This window comes from Carcharodon carcharias, chromosome 5, assembly GCF_017639515.1.
Source record: "Carcharodon carcharias isolate sCarCar2 chromosome 5, sCarCar2.pri, whole genome shotgun sequence".
In the NCBI taxonomy this organism is placed as follows: domain Eukaryota; kingdom Metazoa; phylum Chordata; class Chondrichthyes; order Lamniformes; family Lamnidae; genus Carcharodon; species Carcharodon carcharias.
The window spans coordinates 176,719,346-176,743,218 of NC_054471.1; the positions used below are offsets into that span (position 1 = coordinate 176,719,346).

Genomic DNA, 23,873 nt, shown 5'->3' on the forward strand with positions numbered 1-23,873 from the left:
CATATGTAAAAGATGCAACACCTGCCTCTTCACTTCCTCTCTCCTCACCATCCAAGGGCCCAAACACTCTTTTCAAGTGAAGCAGCATTTCACTTGCATTTCCCACAACTGCATTCGTTGCTCCTAATGCGGTCGCCTCTACATTGGAGAGACCAAACGTAAACTGGGCGACCGCTTTGCAGAACACCTTCGGTCTGTCCGCAAGAATGACCCAGACCTCCCTGTCACTTGCCATTTTAACACTCCACCCTGCTCTCTTGCCCACATGTCTGTCCTTGGCTTGCTGCGTTGTTCCAGTGAAGCCCAACGCAAACTGGAGGAACAGCACCTCATCTTCTGACTAGGCACTTTACAGCCTTCCGGACTGAATATTGAATTCAACAACTTTAGATCTTGAACTCCCTCCTCCATCCCCACCCCCTTTCTGTTTCTTCCCCTTCCCCTTTGTTTTTTCCCCTTCCTCTTTGTTTTTTCCAATAATTTATATAGATTTTTCTTTTCCCACCTATTTCCATTATTTTTAAATCTATACTTTTTATGCCCTTTAGTCTTATTTCACCCCACCCCCACTAGAGCTGTACCTTGCGTGTCCTGCTATCCATTCTTAATTAGCACATTCTTTTAGATAATATCACCACCTTCAACACCTCTTTGTTCTTTTGTCTGTGACATCTTTCGATTATCTGCTCCTATCACTGCTTGCTTGTCCCTACAACCACCCACCCACCCCCCACTTCTCTCCCCCCACCACCGCCCCCCCCCCACCTTAAACCAGCTTATATTTCACCCCTCTCCTATTTTTACTTAGTTCTGTGGAAGGGTAATGAGGACTCCAAACGTCAACTTTGTTCTTCTCCGCTGATGCTGCCAGACCTGCTGAGTTTTTCCAGGTAATTCTGTTTTTGTTTAGGAGTTAAGATGCGTTGGGGGGGTTGGTTGAGTCTGGGGGTCGGATGAGTCGGAGTCGGGTGGTCAGTCGGTGGAGGGGGGGTCGGATTGTCAGGAGATGAGGGATAGTCAGTGGCGTAGGCGGGGCTCAGGAGTTTTTAGTGGTTTTAATTCTTTTCTTGGGTAACTATTCTGGTAATACAATCAGAACCATCTGAAATCTCCAATTTAAAACAGAGTATCAGATGGTTGCCAGTGCAGGGCAATTGCCCATCAGAAGTTTAAACATTCCTGGGCAATTCCAGTGCCTTTTCTGGGGTACGTCCTGGGTACGACCCTCCGGAGATCAGAAGTTATGGGTGAATCTCATCAGTGAAGACTGATGCTAGAGAACCCAAAGCAGATGGGCATGAATCAGATTAGAGATGTAGCCCACAATTTTTTTTTACCTCCCAGCAACCTAGTATATGTCAGGCAGTAAGTGTTCTCCAAGCTGCTGACTTCATTTTGGTCAAAGCAACAGTTTCAGTTAAATATGTTGAAAAAAGTGGAAAATTGCCCAGGTATATCCTGTCCACAAAAAGCAGGACAAGTCCTATCCGGCCAATTACCACCCCATGACACTACTCTCAATCATCAGCAAAGTGATGAAAAGTATCACCAACAGTCCACCAAGCAGCACCTATTCAACAATGCATATCATTAATTCCATCAGGACCACTTGCACCCAGATCTCATTACAGCCTTGTTCCAATCATGGACAGATGAGATGAATTCAGAGGTGAAGTGAGAGTGGCTGCCTATTACAAGAAGGCAACATTTGACCAAGTGTGGCATCGAGGAACCCTGGAAAAACTGATGTCAATGGGATAAAAACGGCAAATGCTGGAAATACTCAGCAGGCCAGGCAGCAACTGTGGAGAGAAACAGTGTTAACATTTTGGGTTAGTCGTGGCTCTTCATCAAAACTCAATGGGGTCACCATTGACCAGAAACCTAACTAGACCTGCCACATAAGCACTGGGGCAGATGTCAGAGATCGTGTATTCTCAGACGAGTGACTCGCATTCTGACTCCACGAAGCTCATCCATCAACTACATGGCAAAATTAAGAGTGCCAGCACTCTTCATGTGCCAGATGAGTATATTTCCAATACTCGAAGCTAGACACCATCAGGTCAATGCAGCCCACTTGATTGGAACCCCATTCACCTCCATAAACATTCACTGCATCCAATACTGGCGCATTATGACAGCAGAGTGCACCATCTACAAGATGCAATTCCGAAATTCACCGAGGCTTCTTCAACAACAAATTCCAAACCCACAACCTCTAGTACCTAGAAGGACAAGAGAAAAGACAAATGGGAAACACCACTATCTGTGCACCATCCTGACTTGGAAATATCTCACCATTCCTTCACTGTCACTGGGTCAAAATCCTGCAGCACTGTTGATCTACCTACACCAGCTGTACTGTAGTGGCTCAAGAAGCCATTTCACAACCACCTTTCGGAGGGAAATTAGGGTTGAGCAGTAAATGCTGGCCTTGTCATAATACCAACATCACATGAGTGAGAAAAAAATAGTGTCAGGTAGGCCTCCTGCCTGGGATCAGTGCTCACTTCAAATCAGAATAAGGAGGGTGGACGCTGCTGTAGGGGTTTTAAAGGCCTACAGAAGGCACAAATGCTACTCAGTATTTTGTCCTGTTGCCTGCTGTCAGAACCAGCAAACAAGCACTCAAACCCCAAAGTGTAGACCTGCTGAACTGAAGAAAATGAAGTTTACTTACATGCGGTAGGAGGAGAGCGATGGCCATCTATTTACAGGTGTTTCAACCCGAAGGAACAGATCCTTCAGCCTCCATAGCCCACAAAGCAACATCACTGGATAATGACATTGTGGGGGGCTGGGGCATTATGGCATCCATCCAAGTTATTTACCTAATAGTTTCATGCTCCCACCAGCCTCAGGTGGGAACTTCCCAGCTTAGCTGCAGGAGTCTTAGAAAACATGAAAAGAATGCTGAGTGTTATTAATAGAGGTGTTCAATCCTTAACATCCCAAGAACTGATACAGGCAGGGTGTAAAGCAAAAGAAAATCGGCTCCACAAAGTTTAACACCAAATCCTGTGTGAACTGTATTTAAAAATGCAGACCAGAACACAACAATCAAGTCAAACATGGCATCATAGAACATTTACAGCACAGAAGAAGGTGACCCAATGTGTCTGTGCTGGTCAAAAAAAGATCCAGCCTAATCTCGCCTGGAGGTTACAGCACTTCAAATGCCTGTTCTTGTATTTTTTTTTAAATGCAGTGAGGATTTCTGTCTCTACCACCTTTTCAGGTCATGAGTTCCAGACCCCACCAGCCTCAACGTTCCAAAGAAAACAATGCCACCCTATCCACTTCGCCATTCCTGACAACATCCTCACAAATCTCCTACTACAGCCTCTCCAGTATGATTATATCCTTCCTACAATTTGGTAAAAACTGTGCATGGTGCTTAGCTGTGACTTAACTAGTGTTTTATATATTCCTAGCATAACCTCCCTGATCTTATATTCCATGCCTCGGCTGATAAAGGAAAATATCCTGCAAGCATTCTTAAATACCTTATCTATCTGTCCAGTTACCCTTGGGGATCTGTGAACATGATCCCTCTGTTCCTCTAGACTTCTCTGCATCTTACTATTTATTACTTGCCTTGTTTATCCTCCCCAACTGCATTACCTCACACTTCTCAGGGCTAAATTCCATTTGCCATTTTTCCGTCTACCTGACCTATCCATCCGCGTCTTCCTGGGGTCTACAGCTTTCTTCCTCATTATCAAATACACATCCAATTTTTATACTATCTGCAAACTTCTTAATCATGCCCCACACTTAAGTCCAAATAACACAATGAAAAGCAAGGGATCTAGTACTGAGCCCCGCAGTACCCCATTGGAAACAATTTCCAGTCACAAAAACACCGCTGACCATTATTGCCCTTTACCTCCTGCCACTAAATCAATTTTGAAACCAATCCATCAGTCACCCTTGAATCCCACTGTTCTTACTTTTTTGACTAATCTGCATGTCGGATATCGTCAAGTGTTGCTAAAATCTAGTTTACATCAAGTACACTTCCCTCCTCCACCCTCCTTGTTACTGCCTCAAAAAATGCCACTGGTTTAAAAAAGTAGACAATGAATAAAATCAGGATTAAAAACTTGAAAATAAAAGAAAATGCAAGCTGTCTAGTCTTGAAATAGAACATGGTCACAGTGAAAGACTACAATGACTAATCTAAATTGCTTCCACAGAGAGACTATAAAGCAATTTTCCTTGTAAGCTGTGAGTGCATGGCTACGCAGCAATCAAGAATCTGCCACACAGGGAACAAAGAGGCTATACATATGCAATATTCCCTTTAAGATGCGTAACAGGCCCAGCCAATCTTAAAGGCACTGTGCAGTGCAGTGCAACACACCAACCATGCACAGCAAACAGATACTAGAGAGAATTGACTATAAGCTTCCCATTCAGAGTTGAGAAGTGCGATGTGTTAATTTAGGAAAGTAAATCTGGGGCTCAACAAGGCAACTTGAGTTGGAGACTCTGTGCAGCATTGCCCATCCACATCATAACGACAGTTTAAGTGCATGTTAAACACATGGCAAGGTGGAGGGGAGGAATTCATTTGCATAGTGCTCCTCATGCCGGCCTTGTGGCATAGTGGGTAGCGGCCCTGCCTCTGGGTCAGAAACTCAGGGTTTGAGTCCCACCCCAGGGCTTGATTGCCAAGCAAGGAGCATAATGTGGCCAACAGGTTGGGTATCAAGCTGCAAATCCTTCCAACACATGCCGATATCAGGCGGTAAGAGGAGAGATTCTTGGGTCAGTGATGGAAAGAACTTTGGAGCTTCTACCATCACTATTCATAACTCCAGATGACAACATGCTGCCATAGCAACTCAGACTCTGAGTGAACTGTAATACATCACCACCACCACCACCACCAAGCACTGTTTGCATGGTCATATCTTCTTTCTGCCAAACTCTTTTCCTAAGGTTTTAAAGGTATAGTAACATTTTAACTGTTTTCAAAACCCTGGGCAGTATTTAATGCATCTAGCATATTGTATCCTCAGCTTTCTTGGAACTACAAAGCAATAACTAGAATGAATGTCCAATCTAATTTTTACTGTTATAGTTAGTTGTAATCTGTGCTTTTATTTCCAGAGAACACACTTACTGCACCAGACCTGATACAATTACTACTATGCAAGAAAGGTGTTCCTGTACATTTTGTTCAGGAAGTAGAGAATCCTAAAAGCTACTAGCTTTAATGAAATATATATCCGGTATGAAACAAAAATGAAAAATAACTCATCCAATCGAAAACTATTTTGCAGATACAAATTTTTTTGCACACAAGTTCCAAATTGGTATTCAACATTAATGTGTAATTAATCTTGAAAGCATGCACAGAAGACATACAAATTGAATACTTGAAAGGCTTACAAAAAGTTGGAATTAAACAGGCAACACTTCTATTAGAAGGGACCTTTGAACACCTAAAACACAGCAACTTAAAGAAATTGCAAGAATGTTTCAAGCGGGGGAAGCAGCAAATTGCTGCTTCCATGCTCTGGCATGGAATGATCATTCTTGGACTACTCCTCCATGACAGGTAGTTCTTGTGAACCTTTTAGCAACTGAACCACGAGTGCTAAACAAGAAAAGGCCTGGAGGGAGGTTGCCAGCTCAGATATTTTAAGCATTACGCGGCAGTAAGTGGCATAATGAACTCACAAAAAAGGCTAAAATTAAGTATGTGTGTGGTGGGGGCAGGGAGAAAGGTGAAAAAAGAGGAAGGGGATTATTGTTTCTCATTCATTTTACAGAAGTTTCAAGTACAGAATGGACAAGCCCAAACTCTGAGATCAGGTTTGCTGTACTATCGTATGATCTTTTGAATGAGATATTATACCGAGACCTCCGCTGCCTAGTCAGGTGAGCATAACGTCCCATAGGACTTTTGAAGAGTAGAAAGTTATCCCAGGAACTTTACCAGTAGTTACCTCACAAGCAGTGTACTTGATTATCACATTGTTGTTTGCGGAACCTCACTGTGCGCAAACTGGCATCTCGTTCGTTACGACAGTAATTACACTTCAGGAATATATGAATTGGTTGTAAAAAATACTTGAGACAAATCTTCCTTTCTAATCTCAAAAGCTACAATACTTCACTAAATCTTAACATCCCCACTCTTTAGCCAACTGCTGTTTGAAGGTGTTAAACACAATAGAAGAAAAACTGCAAAATTAATTTTTTTTTAAGATTGTGCAATGTAAACTAAATTCCCATTTTACGCGAAGAAAATCAGCTTGACTAGTTTTTTTCCGAAAATTTAACAAAGCTCTACCAAATATAAAGTGTCATTGTCACAGCCAATAATGTACACAGACACACACATGAAGAGAATTCAGCAGGGATGGTGCAAGTCATTTATTTCAGTGAGTATCGATACTTAATTTAAAATGTTAACAACATACATCCACACACACTATTAATTTTGGACATTTATGTTACTTTGTCTGTGTCCCCAGTGCTTATTTGACTGTGATAACGTGTACAAAACCAGATTACCACATGAGACAATTCTCCAATTCTCTTTGCTGAAGCTATCGCTGTATCTGTCTGACGTATGTCAAGTCAATGATATCATGACAACTAGTTTTACTGTCCCCAAAAGTGGTATTTCATGGAGGGAACATTAAAGACGTTACATTTGTGCAAAAAAATCCTGCAGCTACTAAACACTGTACTGCTGTTAAAGAAGCTATTAAATATTCTGGTCTACCGTAGACAATTTCCCAGGTGTAGTGGTGTCAGACAATCCTGTAATCAGTCTGGGCATCCTACTTCTGCCAAAATTAACACCTACTGCCCTATGTCTACTGACATGATAGTGCAATCAGGGGTGTATCAACGGTATCCCCTTCTGACCCAAACCAGATATTCACATCTTTCACATTTATACTTCTACAATCCATCTAATAGCGAGCCAAGCAAACAGGTGATGAGGCAAGGATCTGTACAAATCATTAAGCTGCTCTATTTCACAATATGAACAAACAGAGCTGCAGTTATGATTAGACTAATTTGATTTCAATCAGTACAACTTATCTGGCATGTTAATGCAAAATGAAGAATATGTCAGATTTCCCAGATCAATGAGTCATTTCACTTGTCAGCGAGATGACTACCAAAATTTCTAGATTTGGACTATGTGAAAGCCATCACATACTTCTATTTTAAAAACCTTCACAGCATTCTGATTTTAAAACCAGAGACATTGGCCGGGATTTTCCATGCCTGCCGGTGTCGGGCATATTCAGTGGTGGGAGCAGATAATATGGTGCAATCGGTTTCACGACAGTATGAAACCAGTTTGCGATCATCCACTCAGCCTGCCATTGGCGGGCCACATTTCCCACCACTGGACATTGGGAACCTCATTGTAATACATCTGCAGATCATTATTAGGCCAGCACATCGGAATCGTCCCCTTGCTGGATCATCCGCCCACATCAGCGGGAAAACAAACCGACATGTTGGGCTGCACTTCACTTGGGACTTCAAGGTTTGTTTGCCTACCTTGCTTAGGTCAGCACTTGCAGTCATTAGTGCCATGTTTCACAGACAGCACCAGGTCATTTTTGGGGCGGCTCATGGCAGGTCTCTACCTACCAAGTCAGCAATATGTGGGTGGCTTTTCAATGGCTGCAGGGCAAGGTCTTGTTTGGGGAAGGGGGAGAAATGGCTTCAGGCAAGGGAAGAGGCTGCAGTTCGAGAATTGTACTGGGGGAGGAGAGTTTCCCAAGATGCATGGGGCGGCACATGTTGATCTGTGTAAGTGGCCTCAAGATGGTGAGGGCTAAAGAGGCAGTCTCCAGATGAAATGAGGCCAGGTGGACTTGTGAGAGTATGTGTGTGAGAAAGGGTGGTGATGTCCCTTGAGTTGACAGTGAGTAAGATGCCAGTGAATGCATGATGGGTTTAAGTTTAGAGTGATGATATGGTTGCCATACCCTGCCTGCAGGGATGAGATCATTCATCCTCTATCTGCATTGGATGGCCAACCTCTTCTGTGTAGCACTGGCACTGATCACCACGCCATTGCCTCCCAAGCTTGGCTGGTCATGCCGCTGCCCATCCTGCGGCCAGAGCAGGGATAGAGGGAATTGCTGCAAGCCTCCACACGCATCACTAAACCTGCGAGCTGCAGTCTTTTTACCTTTCATGGACATCTTCACTGCAGTAGTCCTGGGCTGGAAGCACTGAGATGTGCGTGCAGCTAGACTTTAAATATGGCTCCAGGCATAATGAAGCGGTGAGGTGATAGCATGGTGGGTGAATGAGAGCCCGCCTTCCTTCAAAACAGCGTGTTTTCCGGGAATGCATAATTAATGCAGCTGGTTTAGGAAGATGCGGCATGAAAACCCGCCATTGCGGCTGGTGGGTAAAATGTCATTTTCCCCGCCTTGCGATCGCACTGAATGCAAATCTGGGACGGTTCCACTCATTGTCTGTGTTGACATTTTGGGCTTTTTATCTTGCTCTAGTCAAAAGACTGACAGGTATCAAAGGCTGTCCACACAATGGATGGGTGGCGTTTTTCCAATTACTGAGGCAAACTAATAAATTGGTTTTGCTCATAACTTTTGGAGATGACAACATTTGTTATCATAGTAAGCACCTTTCATCTAGATGCCTTTAAAATAAAGCTTGACAATACACTTTGCTTTAAAAAAAATATTTAAAAGTAACTTTTTCCCAATCCTGTGGAGAGATGGTTAAAATCCATGGCAGATGCAGTACATATTTAAAAATTCTCCCCAATCAAGAAATTGAATAAAAATTCCCAGGACTTCTGTTTTAGGTACCATATTTGTTCAGATTTTATCACTTGCTTAACAAGAAATAGGACTGTCATTTCACAGAATTGTCATCAACAAAGTGATGGAAGGGGTTGTTGGCAGTGCTATCAAGTGGCGCTTACATAGCAATAACCTGCTCACTGATGTCCAGACAGGGCCATTCAGTTCCTGGCCTCATTACAGCTTTGGTCCAAATATAGACAAAAGAGCTGAACACAAGAGGTGAGGTGAGAGTGACTGCCCTTGACATCAAAACAGCAAGTGACCGAGTGTGGTATCAAGGAGCTCTAGCAAAATTGTGGTCAATGGGAATCGGGGGGAAAACTCCACACTGGTTGGAATCATACCTAGCACAAAGGAAGATGGTTGTGGTTGTAGGCGGTCAATCATCTCAATCCCAGGACATCGCTGCATGAGTTCCTCAGGGTAGTGTCCTAGGCCCAACCATCTTCAGCTGTTTCATCAGTGGCCTTCCCTCCATCATAAAGTCAGAAGTGGGGACGTTTGCTGATGATTGCACAATGTTCAGCACCATTCAAGGCTCCTCAGAACTGATGCAGTCCGTGCCCATATATGGTAAGACCTGGCCAACATTCATGTTTGGACTGATAATGGCAAATAACATTCATGCCATACACTGTCCAAACAATGACCATCTCCAACAGGAGAGAATCTAACTATCTCCCCTTGACATTCATTGGCTTTACCTTTGCTGAATCTACCACCATCAACATTCAGGGGGTTACAATTGACCAGAAACTGAACTAGACTAGCCACATAAATACTGTGGCTACAAGGCAGGTAGAGGCTGAGAATTATGTGGACAGTAACTCACCTCCTGACTCTCCAATGCCTATCCACTGTCTACAAGTTACAGGTCAGGAGATACTCTCCGCTTGCCTGGATGAGTGAAGCTCCAACAACACTTAAGCTTGACACCACCCAGGACATAGCAGCCTGCTTGATTGGGACCCCATCCACAACATTAAAGATTCTTTCTCTTTACCACTGACACACAGTGGATGCACTGCAGCAACTCACCAAGCCTCCTTCAACAACACCTTCCAAACCTGTGACTTTTTAAAATTCATTCATGGGATATGGCATCACTGGCTAGGACAGCATTTTTGCCCATCCCTAATTGCCCTTGTTCAAAGGGCATTTTAACAGTCAACCACATTGCTCTGGGTCTGAAGTCACATGTCGGCCAGACCAGGTAAGGATGGCAGATTTCATTCCCTAAAGGACATTATATGAACCAGATGGGTTTTTGTTTTTTCAACAATCAACAATGGTTTCATGATCATCATCAGACTTTTAGTTCCAGATTTTTATTGGATTCAAATTTCACCATCTGCCATGGTGGTATTCGAACTCAGGTCCTCCGAGCATTACCTTGGGTGTCTGGAATACCAGTCCAGTGACAATACCACCATATCACCGCCTCTCCATTCTACCACTTTGAAGGACAAGGGCATAAAATGCATGGTAACACCACCCTCTGCAGGTTCCCCTCCAAGCCACACACCATCCTGACTTGGAATTAAATCGCCAATCTTCCACTGTCACTGGGTCAAAATTCTGGAACTCCCTTCTTTACAGGGCTCTGGGTGTACCTACATCACATGAACTGCAGCTGTTCAAGAAGGCAACTCACCCTCCCCTTCTCTTCATTGAAAAATTCCAGGAAAATGTAAACCAGCTATTTAAACTAATGCAACTGAAACTCTATTGCAAATATGTTGAAAATGATTTTTAAATACTGTATTCAGGTACAATAATATTGTGAGTTGATAATTTCATGGGTTTTAGAATATGACTTTTAGTTTTAGGAATTAAGTGTTAAATGTAAGATGAATGGAAATATCTGGTTAAGAAATTAATACGCATCTCAAGCGAATGCAATTCAAACATGCTTGGAGGTGATTACAGTTAAAAGATAGCCTATGTTTATCTTACAAGGTCAAAGGTTGAGTTATGAAGGCTTTAAAAATGGATGACCCATCTTTAAGCTTATAATGGAGCCAAAAGATCTACCCTTACTAAAATAAAATATTTAAATTGTTGATGTAGTTCCCAGATGAAAAGAAGTTGAAATCCAGTCATAAACAAGAGTGTTCCTTAACAGTGCCAACAATTCTGAGGGAAGGTTTTTAAAACTCCATTAGACATATCAATTATTCATATGGGTTACAAAATCAAAGAGATGTGGTGAAGGTAAAATAATTAGTTCAGGTTCTTTTGCTTGAGTTATCTGGGTGTTTGCTCATATAAATCAGGTAGTTACAGTTTTGGTTTGGAATCGACTTCAGCTGACTGAGTTGGGAGAGCCAAAGGAGACGAATGCTAGTCAGGCCTGCAGTTAAGCAGAGAAAATACTAACTTCAACATTCACAGCAAGAATGGATGGGGGCACCAACTTAGTTTGAAATTCGGGAGGGGAAAGGAAGCTGAGATGTTAGCCAAGTTTCATGCTAGAGGAAGAATTCTACAGTGGTCCTCAGAGAGCCTTGTAGCAGAAAACAGTCAGCAGAGTTAGTTTGGAAGGCTGAGAGAGGCAGTTGGTTATCTGGCTGGCATCCAGGACAAAGGGGTGAGGAGCCCACAGTTATAAGTCTTCAAGTGAAAACTAGAGGGCCACTTAGCCGAAAGCTAAAGGAAGGATCCCCAAAGTCTTGTACCTTGGAGAAAGCTGGAATACGGAGAAAATTTAAAGTGAATTCTAGAGGGTTGTGGCATACTTTTGGATTGGTCCCTAAACAATTAAATGGACCTTCAAGATTCTTGTAATGTATAAGGGAACTTACGGGGGTTGGGGGGAGATGTCGGTATGGGTGGGGGGAAAAATAGAACTGAGTTCGTAGCATAAGTAGTTATAAACTAGTTAAAAGTACTTGCTTTGCTCAATTCTTTTTAAATTCGAGGATGAGTCACCGTGAAACTGCAACATCTGCTTCATCACAAAGTTAGGATTTGAAGTGAGATAATCTCGGTGTGTGATGGCAGTGATACAGGAGGCAGACTCAAAGATGTAGACAATGACCATTAACACCAGGTACGTGATCACCATCGTCCGGCTCTCGCTCAGGACAGCCAAGATCCCAAAGATGGCCAGGCAGAAAAGGGCAAAGCCAGTAAAGATGGCAATAAAGTATAAAAATGTGAAATCTTGTGGCGGAGTTTTAAGTTAATCACTGGGTGTTCGGATTTTTCTTTAAATGTTAATGGTCTCTAACAGGGTCGCAACAATATTATTTCTCAAGTGTGAGCTTAATGTGTTTGACATACACAAGGCCTTGATATATCACTGCCCATTTGAATGGTCTGCATCACAAAGTATTGTATCCATCAACATCAAAGTGACATGTTTTGTTTTGTTTCGTAAGCATCACTAATTTCTATTAAAATAATAAAAGATCCACAATATAGTGCTTTGCTTAATTCTGAAATATTTTGTCACTCACTGTTATCGGTGGCACTCGTGAGTTTAAAATCTTTAGCAGACGTGAATGAATAGTCATAATAAATCACCTATGCCATCTGTACATCATAACCATTCAGGTTCATTTTGATTTATTTTACAAAATGGAACACAATAATGGAATTTTAACAACAAATCTTTCATATAAAGGGATAAAGCTGCACCATTTATACATATTTTTAGATAATCTTACCTAGCTTCTGGCAGAAGAAAGCAATACTCATGAGGAGTTGTTGTTTCAGGAAAGTTTGAAAGAATGGCCAATCGATGAGGTAGCAGATCTGACCCATGGTAAGTGAACAGAATCTCCAAAGCCTGAACATTGCTCTCCTGTTTAAAACGAAAAAAATCCATTGTTTCCAACACAGTTCCGCCAATACCAAAGCATTTTTACCTTGGTTAACCAAATTAATATGTAACAATGTGTTAGTAAAGCAATTACCCACATACAATACACATCCATTTTTCCCATTTGTTTTGTCTAAAAATGATGCGCCTGAAGAAAATAAACTTGCAAATATATAGTATCTTTCAGAACAACTAGACCTTTCAAAGTGTTTGACAGTCAATGAAATACTTTTGGAGCATAGTCACTGTTGTGACACAGGAAACACGGTAGCCAATTTGCGCACAGTAAGCTATCACAACAGCAATGTGACAATGACAGATGATAGCCTTGTGTTTCTTCAAAATAGTGCTATGGGATCTTTTATATAAACCCAAGAGGGTAGACATGGCCTTGGTTCAACATCTCATTCATAAGATGGCACCTCTGACACTCTCAGTATTACACTGAAGTGTCGGTCTTGATTTTTGCACTCAAGTCCTAGACTGGAACTTGAGCCCACAATCTTCTGACCCAGGGGCAACTGAGCCATGCCTGATACAGCAGAAAAAAAAATTAGGATTTGAAATTAAAAATGAATTGGATTGACTATACATTTATTTTCCACTATTTTTTCCATACAAAGCCTACTTTAATAAAGCCAGACACATCTACTACCGACACTAAGACACATAAGATGGGAGTCACATTTGTCATGAGCTAACAGTGCCAGCATTTCCTCCTTTTACATCGTGCATTGAAGTACTGTATTATCTAAAGGGTTTTCCAAGTGTTATTGATAGTCTGCCTGGACCGCCTGAAAGACATGTATTTCAGTTGGAATGAATTTGTCACAGAACAAAGTTGAATGAAAATTACTTCATCTATCAGGGAGGGAAATGGCAGGATTTATGTTTCTATGTAGCAGGTTAAGAACTTTGGAAGCAATATCACCTTGTTTAGAAGAACATGAATATTTCCACAGCTTCATGGTTCCCAACACTAAGCACAGCTCTCCTTGTATTTGTTTTTGAATTTTAATTTTAATTCAGAGAAACTACTTCGGCAATTACCCAGTAGTAGAACAACTATCTTATCAGAAAACATTTGGCCAAAATTCCTTACAAAAGCCAATCCATTCTAGAAGAAAAGTGCAGACTTTTGAAAGCAGGACTTTTGAATACTGAAATACATTTCCAAGAAAATTAATTTCTGCTGTCTGGTATATATTTATTGACAGAAAGAAAATGTAATAGTTTTGCTTGTTCTTTTACTTACCATTAAGCAAATAAAATATGGAAGAATAGAACAAATACAATGGACATGATTATAATATAATATCCACATCACTTAGAAATATGGGTTTCTTAGAAAATTTGCATGGGTAAGATGTGGTCCTAAGCCAATATGAATATCCGATTTTGCTTTATAATTCAGTAACACTGATCTATTGCTCCATAAGCCAGGAAAAATACACAAGCTTAAAATATCTAGTTCCAGATGCTAAGTTAAATATGGCCTCCACAGTGGACAAGTTTCAAATCAGGTTGCTTGCTCATTAACCTGTACCAGCAGCATTGGAAAGATAGTTAATGTCATAGCCATTGCTATAGGCTGAAACCAACAAGAATAAAGTTATAATTTTACATATTGTACTTAAGCAAAAGTCGAGGATGTGCTACAATTGAAAAACAAAGCATCTTCTGCAGAAAGAAAACCACCTTCTTATTGTGTTTTATCAATATGTTAAGTCTATTTTCCAGAACTCTTGATGAAACTTAATGAAATTCTCCCATATTGACTTTTCAGGTATTTCAGAAAATAACCTCAAGCACCATGTCAACTGGTGATTGAAAGATGCGAACAATTTCTGTGAACTGTGCTGCAGACAAGAAAAAATATACACTTTCTTACCCTGTAGCTGAAATGATAAAACTAATAATAATGATAATGTTAAACATGAGAAAGAATGCCTTGTGCTTTAAACAGAAGCACCACATACCCTGGAGTTCTCTCATCACCAACTATTACTATGAGATCCTGAATATGTTTACCTGTACGAGGTTATAGAAAGAATCAGAATTCATCTCACCTCTCTTTCAATACAATCATGTATCGTCACCCAATGTCTCCTGATCTGAACTCTCTATTTTGCTCATTCGGTCTTTGAACTGAGAAATTATTAATCCTTTTGATTTCAACCTTTACCAAAATTGCTCATCTGTATTTTTGATTTTATGCATGACTTTCCATGTAACCCTCCCTCCCATATCCATGGCAATCCTTCAACATCACCAGTAGGTGAGGCCGCTCCACCTCAATCGCTGACAATACAATTTCCTAACAATTCCTCATTTCTTATTATCTCTAGGCCCCATCTGTCCGAACCCGTGCTGAAGTGATGCTTTCCTACACTCCACGTGAAGCATGGTTAGTCATGTGGCTCGTTGGTTTGTACAAGAGCAGTGAGGGATGCATCAAGCCATGTAGTTACAGATCGTGGTGGGTTTACAATTTTACAGCCGCTGGTGGCTGACAGTGCCTCATGGATACCCCATTTTTAAACTGCTAGGTTTATTCTTAATCGATCATGGTGGTCAGGTCACACAAAAATAGTGGCGGGTGTCCTCAGTGTGAAGCTGGGACTTGGTCTCCAAACGACTGTGTGGTCCAAGAGACAACTGCACCTGTGACAGGTAGATTGGTGAGATGAGGCCAAATAAGTAGTGCAGAGTTCAGAAAGAGAGAGAGTCTATAAAGCAGAGGAAGTTTGGAGAGTGAGAGAGCCCATAAAGCAGCTGGAGTTTGGAGAGAGAGAACCCATAAAGCAGTGGGAGTTTGGAGAAAGCGCATGTTCAGAGAGTGAAAGAGCCCATAAGGCAGCGGGAGTTTGGTGAGAGAGAGAGCCCATAAAGCAGGAGTTTGGAGAGAGAGAGAGAGCCCATGAAGCAGCAGGGAGTTCGGAAGGAGAGAGTCCATAAAGCAGCAGGTGTTTGATGAGAGAGAGAGAAAGCCCATGAAGCAGCAGGAGTTTGGAGGTTTGGAGACAGAGAGCCCATAAAGCAGCGGGAATTTGGAGGGAGAGATAGCCCTTGAATAGCCAGGAGTTCGGAGAGAGAGAGAGAGAGAGAGTCCATGAAGCACTGGGAGTTCAGAGAGAGACAGCCCATAAAGCAGCGCAAAGTTCAGAGACAGAAAGCCCATAAGGAGACCAGGCATGCGTGAGAAGGGCAGCAGCAGTGGGAGATAAAAACCGGTGGCAGAGAGCCTCTTCAACTTGTTTCTTCCTGTCAGAGCCAAAGTGTGACATCACGGGAAAACAGATAGGTGATTGATGGGTGTCTTTTCTCTCTCTTTTGATTGGCCAGGTGGTGTAAATCAGGAGGCATTATTACAGCTGAAGGGTACAGTTAAGAAATTCACTTCTAAAATATTCAACATTCAAATTAATTAATTAAATAGAATAGAGATGGCTGAGTAGGTGATGTGCTGTGGCTGTAGGATCTGGGTGCTGGTGGACACTGGTGCTATCCACGGTGACCATGTCTGCAGAAAGTGCCGGCTGCTTAAGGAGCTTTGGCTCAAAGTTGATGAGCTGGAATCCAGGCTGCAGACACTGCAACACATCAGGGAGGGGCAGGGTTACATGGACACTGTGTTTCAGCAGACAGTCACACCCCTTAGATTAATTAAATTTGGAGCATGGTCAGGGACAGGAGGGTTTGACTGCAAGTGAGGCAGGTATGGAGATCCCGAATTTAGCTCTGGAGGAGCCTCAGCCAGTGCGCTCGTCCAATAGCTACAAGGTTCTTACTACCGGTGTGGACGAGGGCACAAATTGCAGGGAGGATGAGCAAACTGACCACAGCACCGTGGTACAGAGAGCCATTCAAGTGCGGAGAGAAAAGAAAAATGTAGTAGTAATAGAGGATAGCAACGTTAGGGGAATAAATACTGTTCTCTGCAGCAAAGACCGAGAGTCCCGAAGGCTGTGTTGCCAAGGTTAAGGACATCTCTTCTGGGCTGGGGAGGAACTTAGAGTGGGAGGGGAAGGATGCAGTTGTCATGGTCCACGTAGGTACCAACGACACAGGTAAGACTAGGAAAGAGGTTCTGCTGAGGCGCTACGAGCAACACAGGGCTAAATTAAAAAGCAGAACCATAAACATAATCATCTCCGGATTACTACCAGAGCCATGTGCAAATCGGTGTGGGGTAAATAAGATTAGCGAGGTAAATGCGTAGCTCAAAGATTGAGGTGGGAGAAATGGGTTCTGATTCATGGGGCACTGGCAACCGTACTGAGGAAGGAGAGAGCTGTTCCATTGGGACAGACTTCATTTGAACCATGTTGGGGCCAGTGTCCTGGCGAATCATATAACTAGGGTTGTAGATAGGGCTTTAAACTAATTAGTAAGGGAGAGGATTCAATGGAAGGGAAGTTTAAAAAAATCAAGAAACGAAAGAGCAGAGGTGCAGGGTGGTAAAGAGACGAATGATAATCAAAGTGTGACAGAAATGGGCGGAAAATATAAGCAGAAGAGTGCAGCAGAAATTAGTACCAGAATGAGTAATAATGGTAAAAAGTCAAAGCATAAGGCTCTTTATCTAAATGCACACAGCATTTGTAACAAGGTAGATGAATTGATGGCACAAATAGAAATAAATGAATATGAATTGATAGCTATTACAGAGCCATGGTTGCAGGGTGACCAAGACTGGGAACTCAATTTTCCAGGGTAGTCGATATTCCAGAAAAAAAGCAAAAAGGAAAAGGAGGTGGGGTAGCTTTGTTAATAAAGGAAAGTATCAGTGCGGTGGTGGTTAGTGATATAGGTGCAATAGATCATGATGAGGAACCAATTTGCGTGGAAATAGGAAAGATGTAACTAGTGGAGTGCCACAAGGATCACTCCTAGGGCCTCAATTATTTAACTATCCAAATTAATGACTTGGAGGAGGGGGCAGAGTGTAATGTATCCAAATTTGCTGATGATACAAAAATAGGTGGGACGGGATGTTGTGATGAGGACATAAGGAATCTGCAAGGGGATATAGCAGGATTGATGAGTGGGCAAAAACTTGGCAGATGGAGTTTAACATAGGAAAGTGTGAGGTCATGCAGTTTGATAGAAAGAATCAAAAGGCAGACTATTAATTAAATGGAGAGAGACTCCAAAACAGTGCAGCACAGAGGGATCTGGGTGCTCTTGTGCATGAAATACAAAAAGTTAGCATGCAGATGCAGCAAGTAATTAAGGTGGCAAATGGAATTTTGGCCTGTATTGCTAGGGGATTGGAGTTTAAAAACAGGGAAGTCTTGTTACAAATGTACAGGGTGTTGGCGAAGCTGCACCTGAGTACTGTGTACAGTTTTCATTCCTGTATTTAAGAAAGGGTATACTGCATTGGAGGCAGTTCAAAAGAGATTCACTAGGCTGATTCCTGGGATGAAGGGGCTGACTTATTAAAAATGGCTAAACATGTTCGGCCTTTATTCATTAGAGTTTAGAAGAATGAGGGGTCATCTTACTGAAATGTACAAGGTTCTGAGGGGGCTTGACAGGGTAGGTGTCGAGATGTTTCCACTAGTGGGGGAATCTCAAACTAGGGTACATAGTTACAGAATACGGGGATGCTCATTTAAAACTGAGATGCGAAGGAATTTCTTCTCTCAGAGGATAGTCAATGTCTGGAATTCTCTACCCCAGAGAGTTGTGGAGGCTAGATCACTGAGAATATTAAAAGAGAAGGTAGATAGATTTTTGAAATATCGGGGAGTTGAGGGCTATGAGGAGCTGGCACGAAAGAGGAGTTGAGGCCTGGGGCAGATCAGCCATGACCTTATTGAATGGCGAGACAGGCTTGAGGGGCCGAAAAACCTACTCTGATTCCTTTTGTTCTTAATAAAGGTTATACCCTTGTGTTGGCTCACTCATCACCTCGTGAAAGCCCAGTCTAGTAGCTAAGCCTTTCAGGACTCAACCAGTATTAATGGCAATGCCCCAGAGTTCCTTTTGATAATGGACCTGAAGTCCTCCACCCACAGCGTCCCCCACCTCCCCCGCTGCACCACCATGCTGCTCCCCACCCTCAAATCCTGCCGTCCCCGCCCCCTACCCACCCCACAGGTACAATCTGTGCCCTTGCTACCTTTGGTGCTTCTTCCAAATGATGTAAAATGTACAAGAGTGCTGATTCATCAGCTGCGGGAGAGGTATTCAATAGTCAGCAGCATGAGGTATGTTGGTCCATGTTTGACCCAAAGCTAAGAGATATTACATGATATGAAGTCAATATTGTATATTACCCAGGCCACCCCGCGCAATTGTGTAACACTGTACCCTTACTGGTGAGTCTATCCTACCCATGGGAAAGGACATATTCAGGGATGTTGATGGAGGAGTTTGGGGGTTGACTGAAAGTGACTATCACTATGTCAGATGTTGCTTTGCTAGTCCATCATCCAGCTCTCACAAATTTGGCACCAATCCCCAGATGAGAGTGAGGAGTACTTTACAGGGTTGACTGTGTCTTTTGTCCTGCGGATGTGATGCCAGAAGTGTAGTCCATCTTGTTATTAACTGCTTGTTATTCTTTCTATCAGTTTGATGCACCTGAGTGGTTTGCTAGACCATTTATGAGAGCAGTTAAGAATCAACCACACTGGTACGGGATTGGAGTCACAAATCAGCCAGACCAGGTAGGGGAGCAGGTTTTCTTCCCGAAAGAACATTAATGAACCAGCTCATTTTTTATATCCATCTGACAGCTTCATGGTCACTTTTACTGATACTAGCTTTTTATTTCCAGATTGTTTAAACACAATTTAAATTCTCATACTGCCACAGTGGAATTCAGACTTACATATGTTCTCTGGATTGCTAGTCTAGGCCTCTAGATTACCCAGCCAGTAACATAACCCCACTGTGCTGTACCTGACAGGGTCTGATAATGAAAAGAAAAATACTTTACATTTGGCAATCCAGATGCATTACCAGCATTTGCTAACTATTTTTAAGGAATATTAAAATAAAATTAATGCACAAATGCATTAGTGCTTCTTCAAGTTAAACTCAGACAAATAAACTCTTTACCTCTGCTGTCCCCCATGGATCTAGCTATTTATGCTCGGCCCCCTCCTAATTCTCATCTATATGCTATCCCTCACTGACACAGCATCAGTTTCCACAGGTATGGTGACAAAACCAAGCTTTACCTCACCATCACCTCTCCAGGCTCCTCCTCTGTCTCTAAACTATCAGACTATTTATCCAACATTCACTATGTATGAGCAAAAATTCTCTCCAACTAAATATGGGAAGATCAAAGCCAATGTCTTTGGTCCCTGGTACAAGCAACATATAAATACGAGTCGTTTATGACTTCTGCATCGGACATAAATAAGATCAAATTTATTCCTTGAACATGATTAATGTTAGGTGATGACTTGATGGTTGTGTTTTCAAACATGCACCTCACCCTTGCATACGTTCTTGCTGATAATACAATGTTCTGGCTTCTAAATTTTTTGAAGAATTCTGAATCATATCTTCGTTCAGCAGCATGGGGCCCTCCAAGGATTTCCTATAAATAGAATAAAAGCAATTGTACCCATTCAAAACAATACAACACTAAAGTTGTTGTACTAATCACTTATTAGAATTTTCAAATACTAGTACCTCCCAAGTAATGGCATCAACCCATCATAATAATGAGCCACAATAAACTTTGAATCAATGAGCATTTGTTACAACTCCCTCATAGAAGTCAGGTATATTATAAAAAAAACAATCTTTTTGTACTCTCAAATAAGGGAGAAGATCTACATTATCAAGATAAACTTCATAGTCTATGTGAAGAAAGCTAATTGATTTTCATACCTCATATGTTGCTAGGCGATTTAAGTAGGTTAACAGTTTCAATCTACAGCGACAAAGCTCTTTCTGTTCTAATGTCAGCCTGTAAAAATGAACAGGATGCATTAGATGTCCAAAAATTATAATTAATCTTATGATCAATAACTGCAAATAAATTTCTGTGCACTTCATCTTTGTTATGATACGGATAGGGACAATTAACATTTAAAGAGAAATCCAAACCAATTAACCAACAGAACTGCACCTCAAGATTTGACTTCTTAAACAAAAACAGACTTTAATGTATATAGAAGACTTAAACAAAACAAGCACTATTAACTTAACTATTGCAAGCTTTGTGTTATTCAGCACTGTACCAACCAGAATTCTCTAGTAACCTGACAACACTTTTTTTTTTAAAGACAGTCACTTTAAGTGTCCAGACAATGCATTCTTTAAAAGTTACTAATAATAATAACAGTAGATTGTAAATCTGCAGCAGTTGTTCTTAAGCTTTACACTGAAATTATTAAGTGACTGAGCCAATTTTGGTCACTGTGCCTGAACAAAGATATACAAGTAACACAGCTTGATTTTTTTTTAAAAGGTGGTCTAAAGGTCGTGGTATCATTTATAGTATCATTGGGTCTTCAGTTGTGGTGGTTTTACTGCAATGCCCCGCAATGCCCAACTGCTTCCCCTCTTCCTTCAACACCGCAAAGACAGAGCAGCACCTTGTCTTGTGTCCATGTAATGCTCCATTAACCAGAATTGTTGATTAACCGGCACCACCCATTCCTGGAGCATGCCAGATAATAAAGATTTTACTGTATATGAGTCAAAACTACATATGTTATGTACTCAGTTTTACTCCTTATTTCATTCTTACTTCAATAGAGGCCACCAATAAGTATATCACAGTCCTTTGCAACTACTGTATTTCAATTCTCTTCAATCTCAGCTATTCTAAGAGGTCAGGCTTTCATTCATTACCTCTTGACTGTGGATGCCTCAGCCCCTTTATGGTTGTCAACTCTGGCTAGATATATTCTGGGAGGGGAGATCACATGACCTCTTACCTGCAACTGCGCCCCCCCCCCCCCCAGACTGCTGCCATTGGTTGTCCAAAATGTCAATCATCATGGAGCCCTGCCTTCCCAAAGCTTTTCAATGTGTCCCGGTTTTGACTGGTCGTGCCTAGCCCTCTCCCCAAAACTCTTGAGCAGTGGTCAACATTCTCTCAACTCCACATCCAAATGATGGTCTAGCCCCTCTCTCAGCCAGTTGACAGCAGCAAAGCACAGGGCTAACCCCACACCTGCACGCCCTCACCCTATTTCAGGCTGAGTCTCATTTCTGCCTTGAACTAACACAACTGTCATTTCCTACGTCTATCTTCTCTCAGTGGCCTGCAAACTGGACACTACAAGTACAAGCTGCAACTAAAAAAACTCCCTCAGCAAACACCCAGATAAATTGAAACCAGAGAATCTCCCTAAGTTACACACTTCTCCATGATGACATTGCATGCTCTGGGATGACAGACCATTAGGTTTAATGTCCCTCATTTAATATTCCTTCTTTGATCTGAAAAAAGGAAGGATTTTATATCCCTGCAAGGTTTACAAAATGCTTTTAAACTAATTTAACTCCAACTCCCCAAACAAAAACATCTCCCTGGATTGTCCTTACTGCAAGGATTGCAGATGTCATGTCTCCAGTTCTTTAGCTAAGTAAGCCAACCTGGTGTTTTATGATTTTACCTTTGTAGCTGTTAACCTCTTAAGTCAACATGACCCCAACCTTTTAATTGTAACAAACTCCAAGTTTGAGTTGCATTCACTCCAGAGTTGCTTATCAGTTGCATAGCCAGATGCACCCATTTATTTACATTTAACCTATTAACTTACAACTTAAAATTTGTACTCCTAAAACTAGAAATTATATTTTAAAGCACATAAACCAAGTTGTAGATATTTACAACATCTTATGTGTATAATAGTACTTTCCTTGACATTTTCAAAATTATATTGCCTTGTCATGAACAGGGATGCGTACATTTTCATGTATTTGAAGGTTATTTTGGTTAATAAACAATGAAGAGCTACGTGAAATATAAAAATGCCAAAATTCAGTGATCATTAGTAAACTGTCACACAACTATAAAATTGCAGGTGAAAGAGCGACAGGTGCAATGAAGCAAGTACGTTTAATAATAATTATAGTCTTTAATGTTCAATGTAATAATTATAGTCTTTGATATTCAAAGAGGCTTGGTTGTGCTTGTATAAGGAATGCAGAAATTTAGCATGAAGGTACACCAAGCAATCAGGAAGGCAAATGACATGTTAGCCTTTATTGCAAGGGGATTGGAGTACAGGAATAAAGAATTCTTTCTACAATTGCACAGGGCTTTGTTGAGACCACATCTGGAATACTATATGCAGTTTTGGTCTCCATATTTAAGGAAGGATATACTTGTATTTGAAGCAGTACAGCAAAGTTTCACTAAATTAGTTCCTGGGATGAGGGGATTTACCTATGATAAGAAGCTTTGTAAATTGAGATTAAAGTCATTGGAGTTTAAAAGAATGAAAAGCGATCTCATGGAAATATACAAGATTCTAAAGCACTTGACAGAGTTGATGCTGATTGTTTCCACTGGTCGGGGAAACTAAAACATTGGGCACAGTCTCAGGATAAGGGGCCAATCATTTAGGATTGAGATGAAGAGAATTTACTTCACTCTAAAGATAGTGAATCTTTGGAATTATCTAACTCAGAGGGTTGTGAAGCTCCATGGGTGAATGCATTTAAGGCTTGATAGACAGGTTTTTGGTCTCTCAGGGAATCAAGGGGTATGAGAAGCGGACAGGAAATGTTCATACTGAAAGACGGAGCAAGCTCGACAGGCCATATGGTCTATTCCTGCTCCTCTTTCATTTGTTAACAAAATCAAAAGAGTCATTCATTCATAAAAATTGTAAGAATGCATAATGAGGCTTGGCTGAGAGCCCAGACATTCATTAGAGTGCTTAAACAGCTGTGCCCCAGGGAAAACACCACTTGATTGATAGTTCTAGATCTTTGAACTTTTCTGTCAATTTCACAATGTTTATTTACATAAGGTTAAGAGATCTGCTTGTGGTTTCTACTATTGATACTTTAAAAGGTTTGGATGACTGACACTTTTATTGGGCTGCAATGAAAGCAATTCATAGACTTTTATTAATATTTAATGGGGGTGGGTGGGTGGAGGGGCATAGCTTGACATGGAGGGCATGAGATGGCATGAATGAGGCATGGGAGTGTGTTGGGGGGGTGGGGGTGTGAGGGCTGGAGTACCTTAATGTTTTTATCGTTACTGCGACTAAGTCCCA

The 23,873-nt window shown here is 41.5% G+C and overlaps 1 protein-coding gene across 2 annotated transcripts in view; it reads right to left on the reverse strand.

Moving 5' to 3' along the window:
- The window catches only part of nbas (NBAS subunit of NRZ tethering complex), a 242,479-nt gene that overhangs the window by 177,825 nt on the left and 40,781 nt on the right, over positions 1–23,873 (reverse strand). For both annotated transcript variants that reach the window (XM_041187860.1, XM_041187859.1), the window contains exons 19-21: positions 20,518–20,596; positions 20,117–20,221; positions 12,503–12,639 (exon numbers count right to left, since the gene is read on the reverse strand). In XM_041187860.1, the coding sequence (XP_041043794.1) occupies positions 12,503–12,639; positions 20,117–20,221; positions 20,518–20,596 (321 nt within the window). The remainder of the gene's footprint in view (positions 1–12,502; positions 12,640–20,116; positions 20,222–20,517; positions 20,597–23,873) is intronic.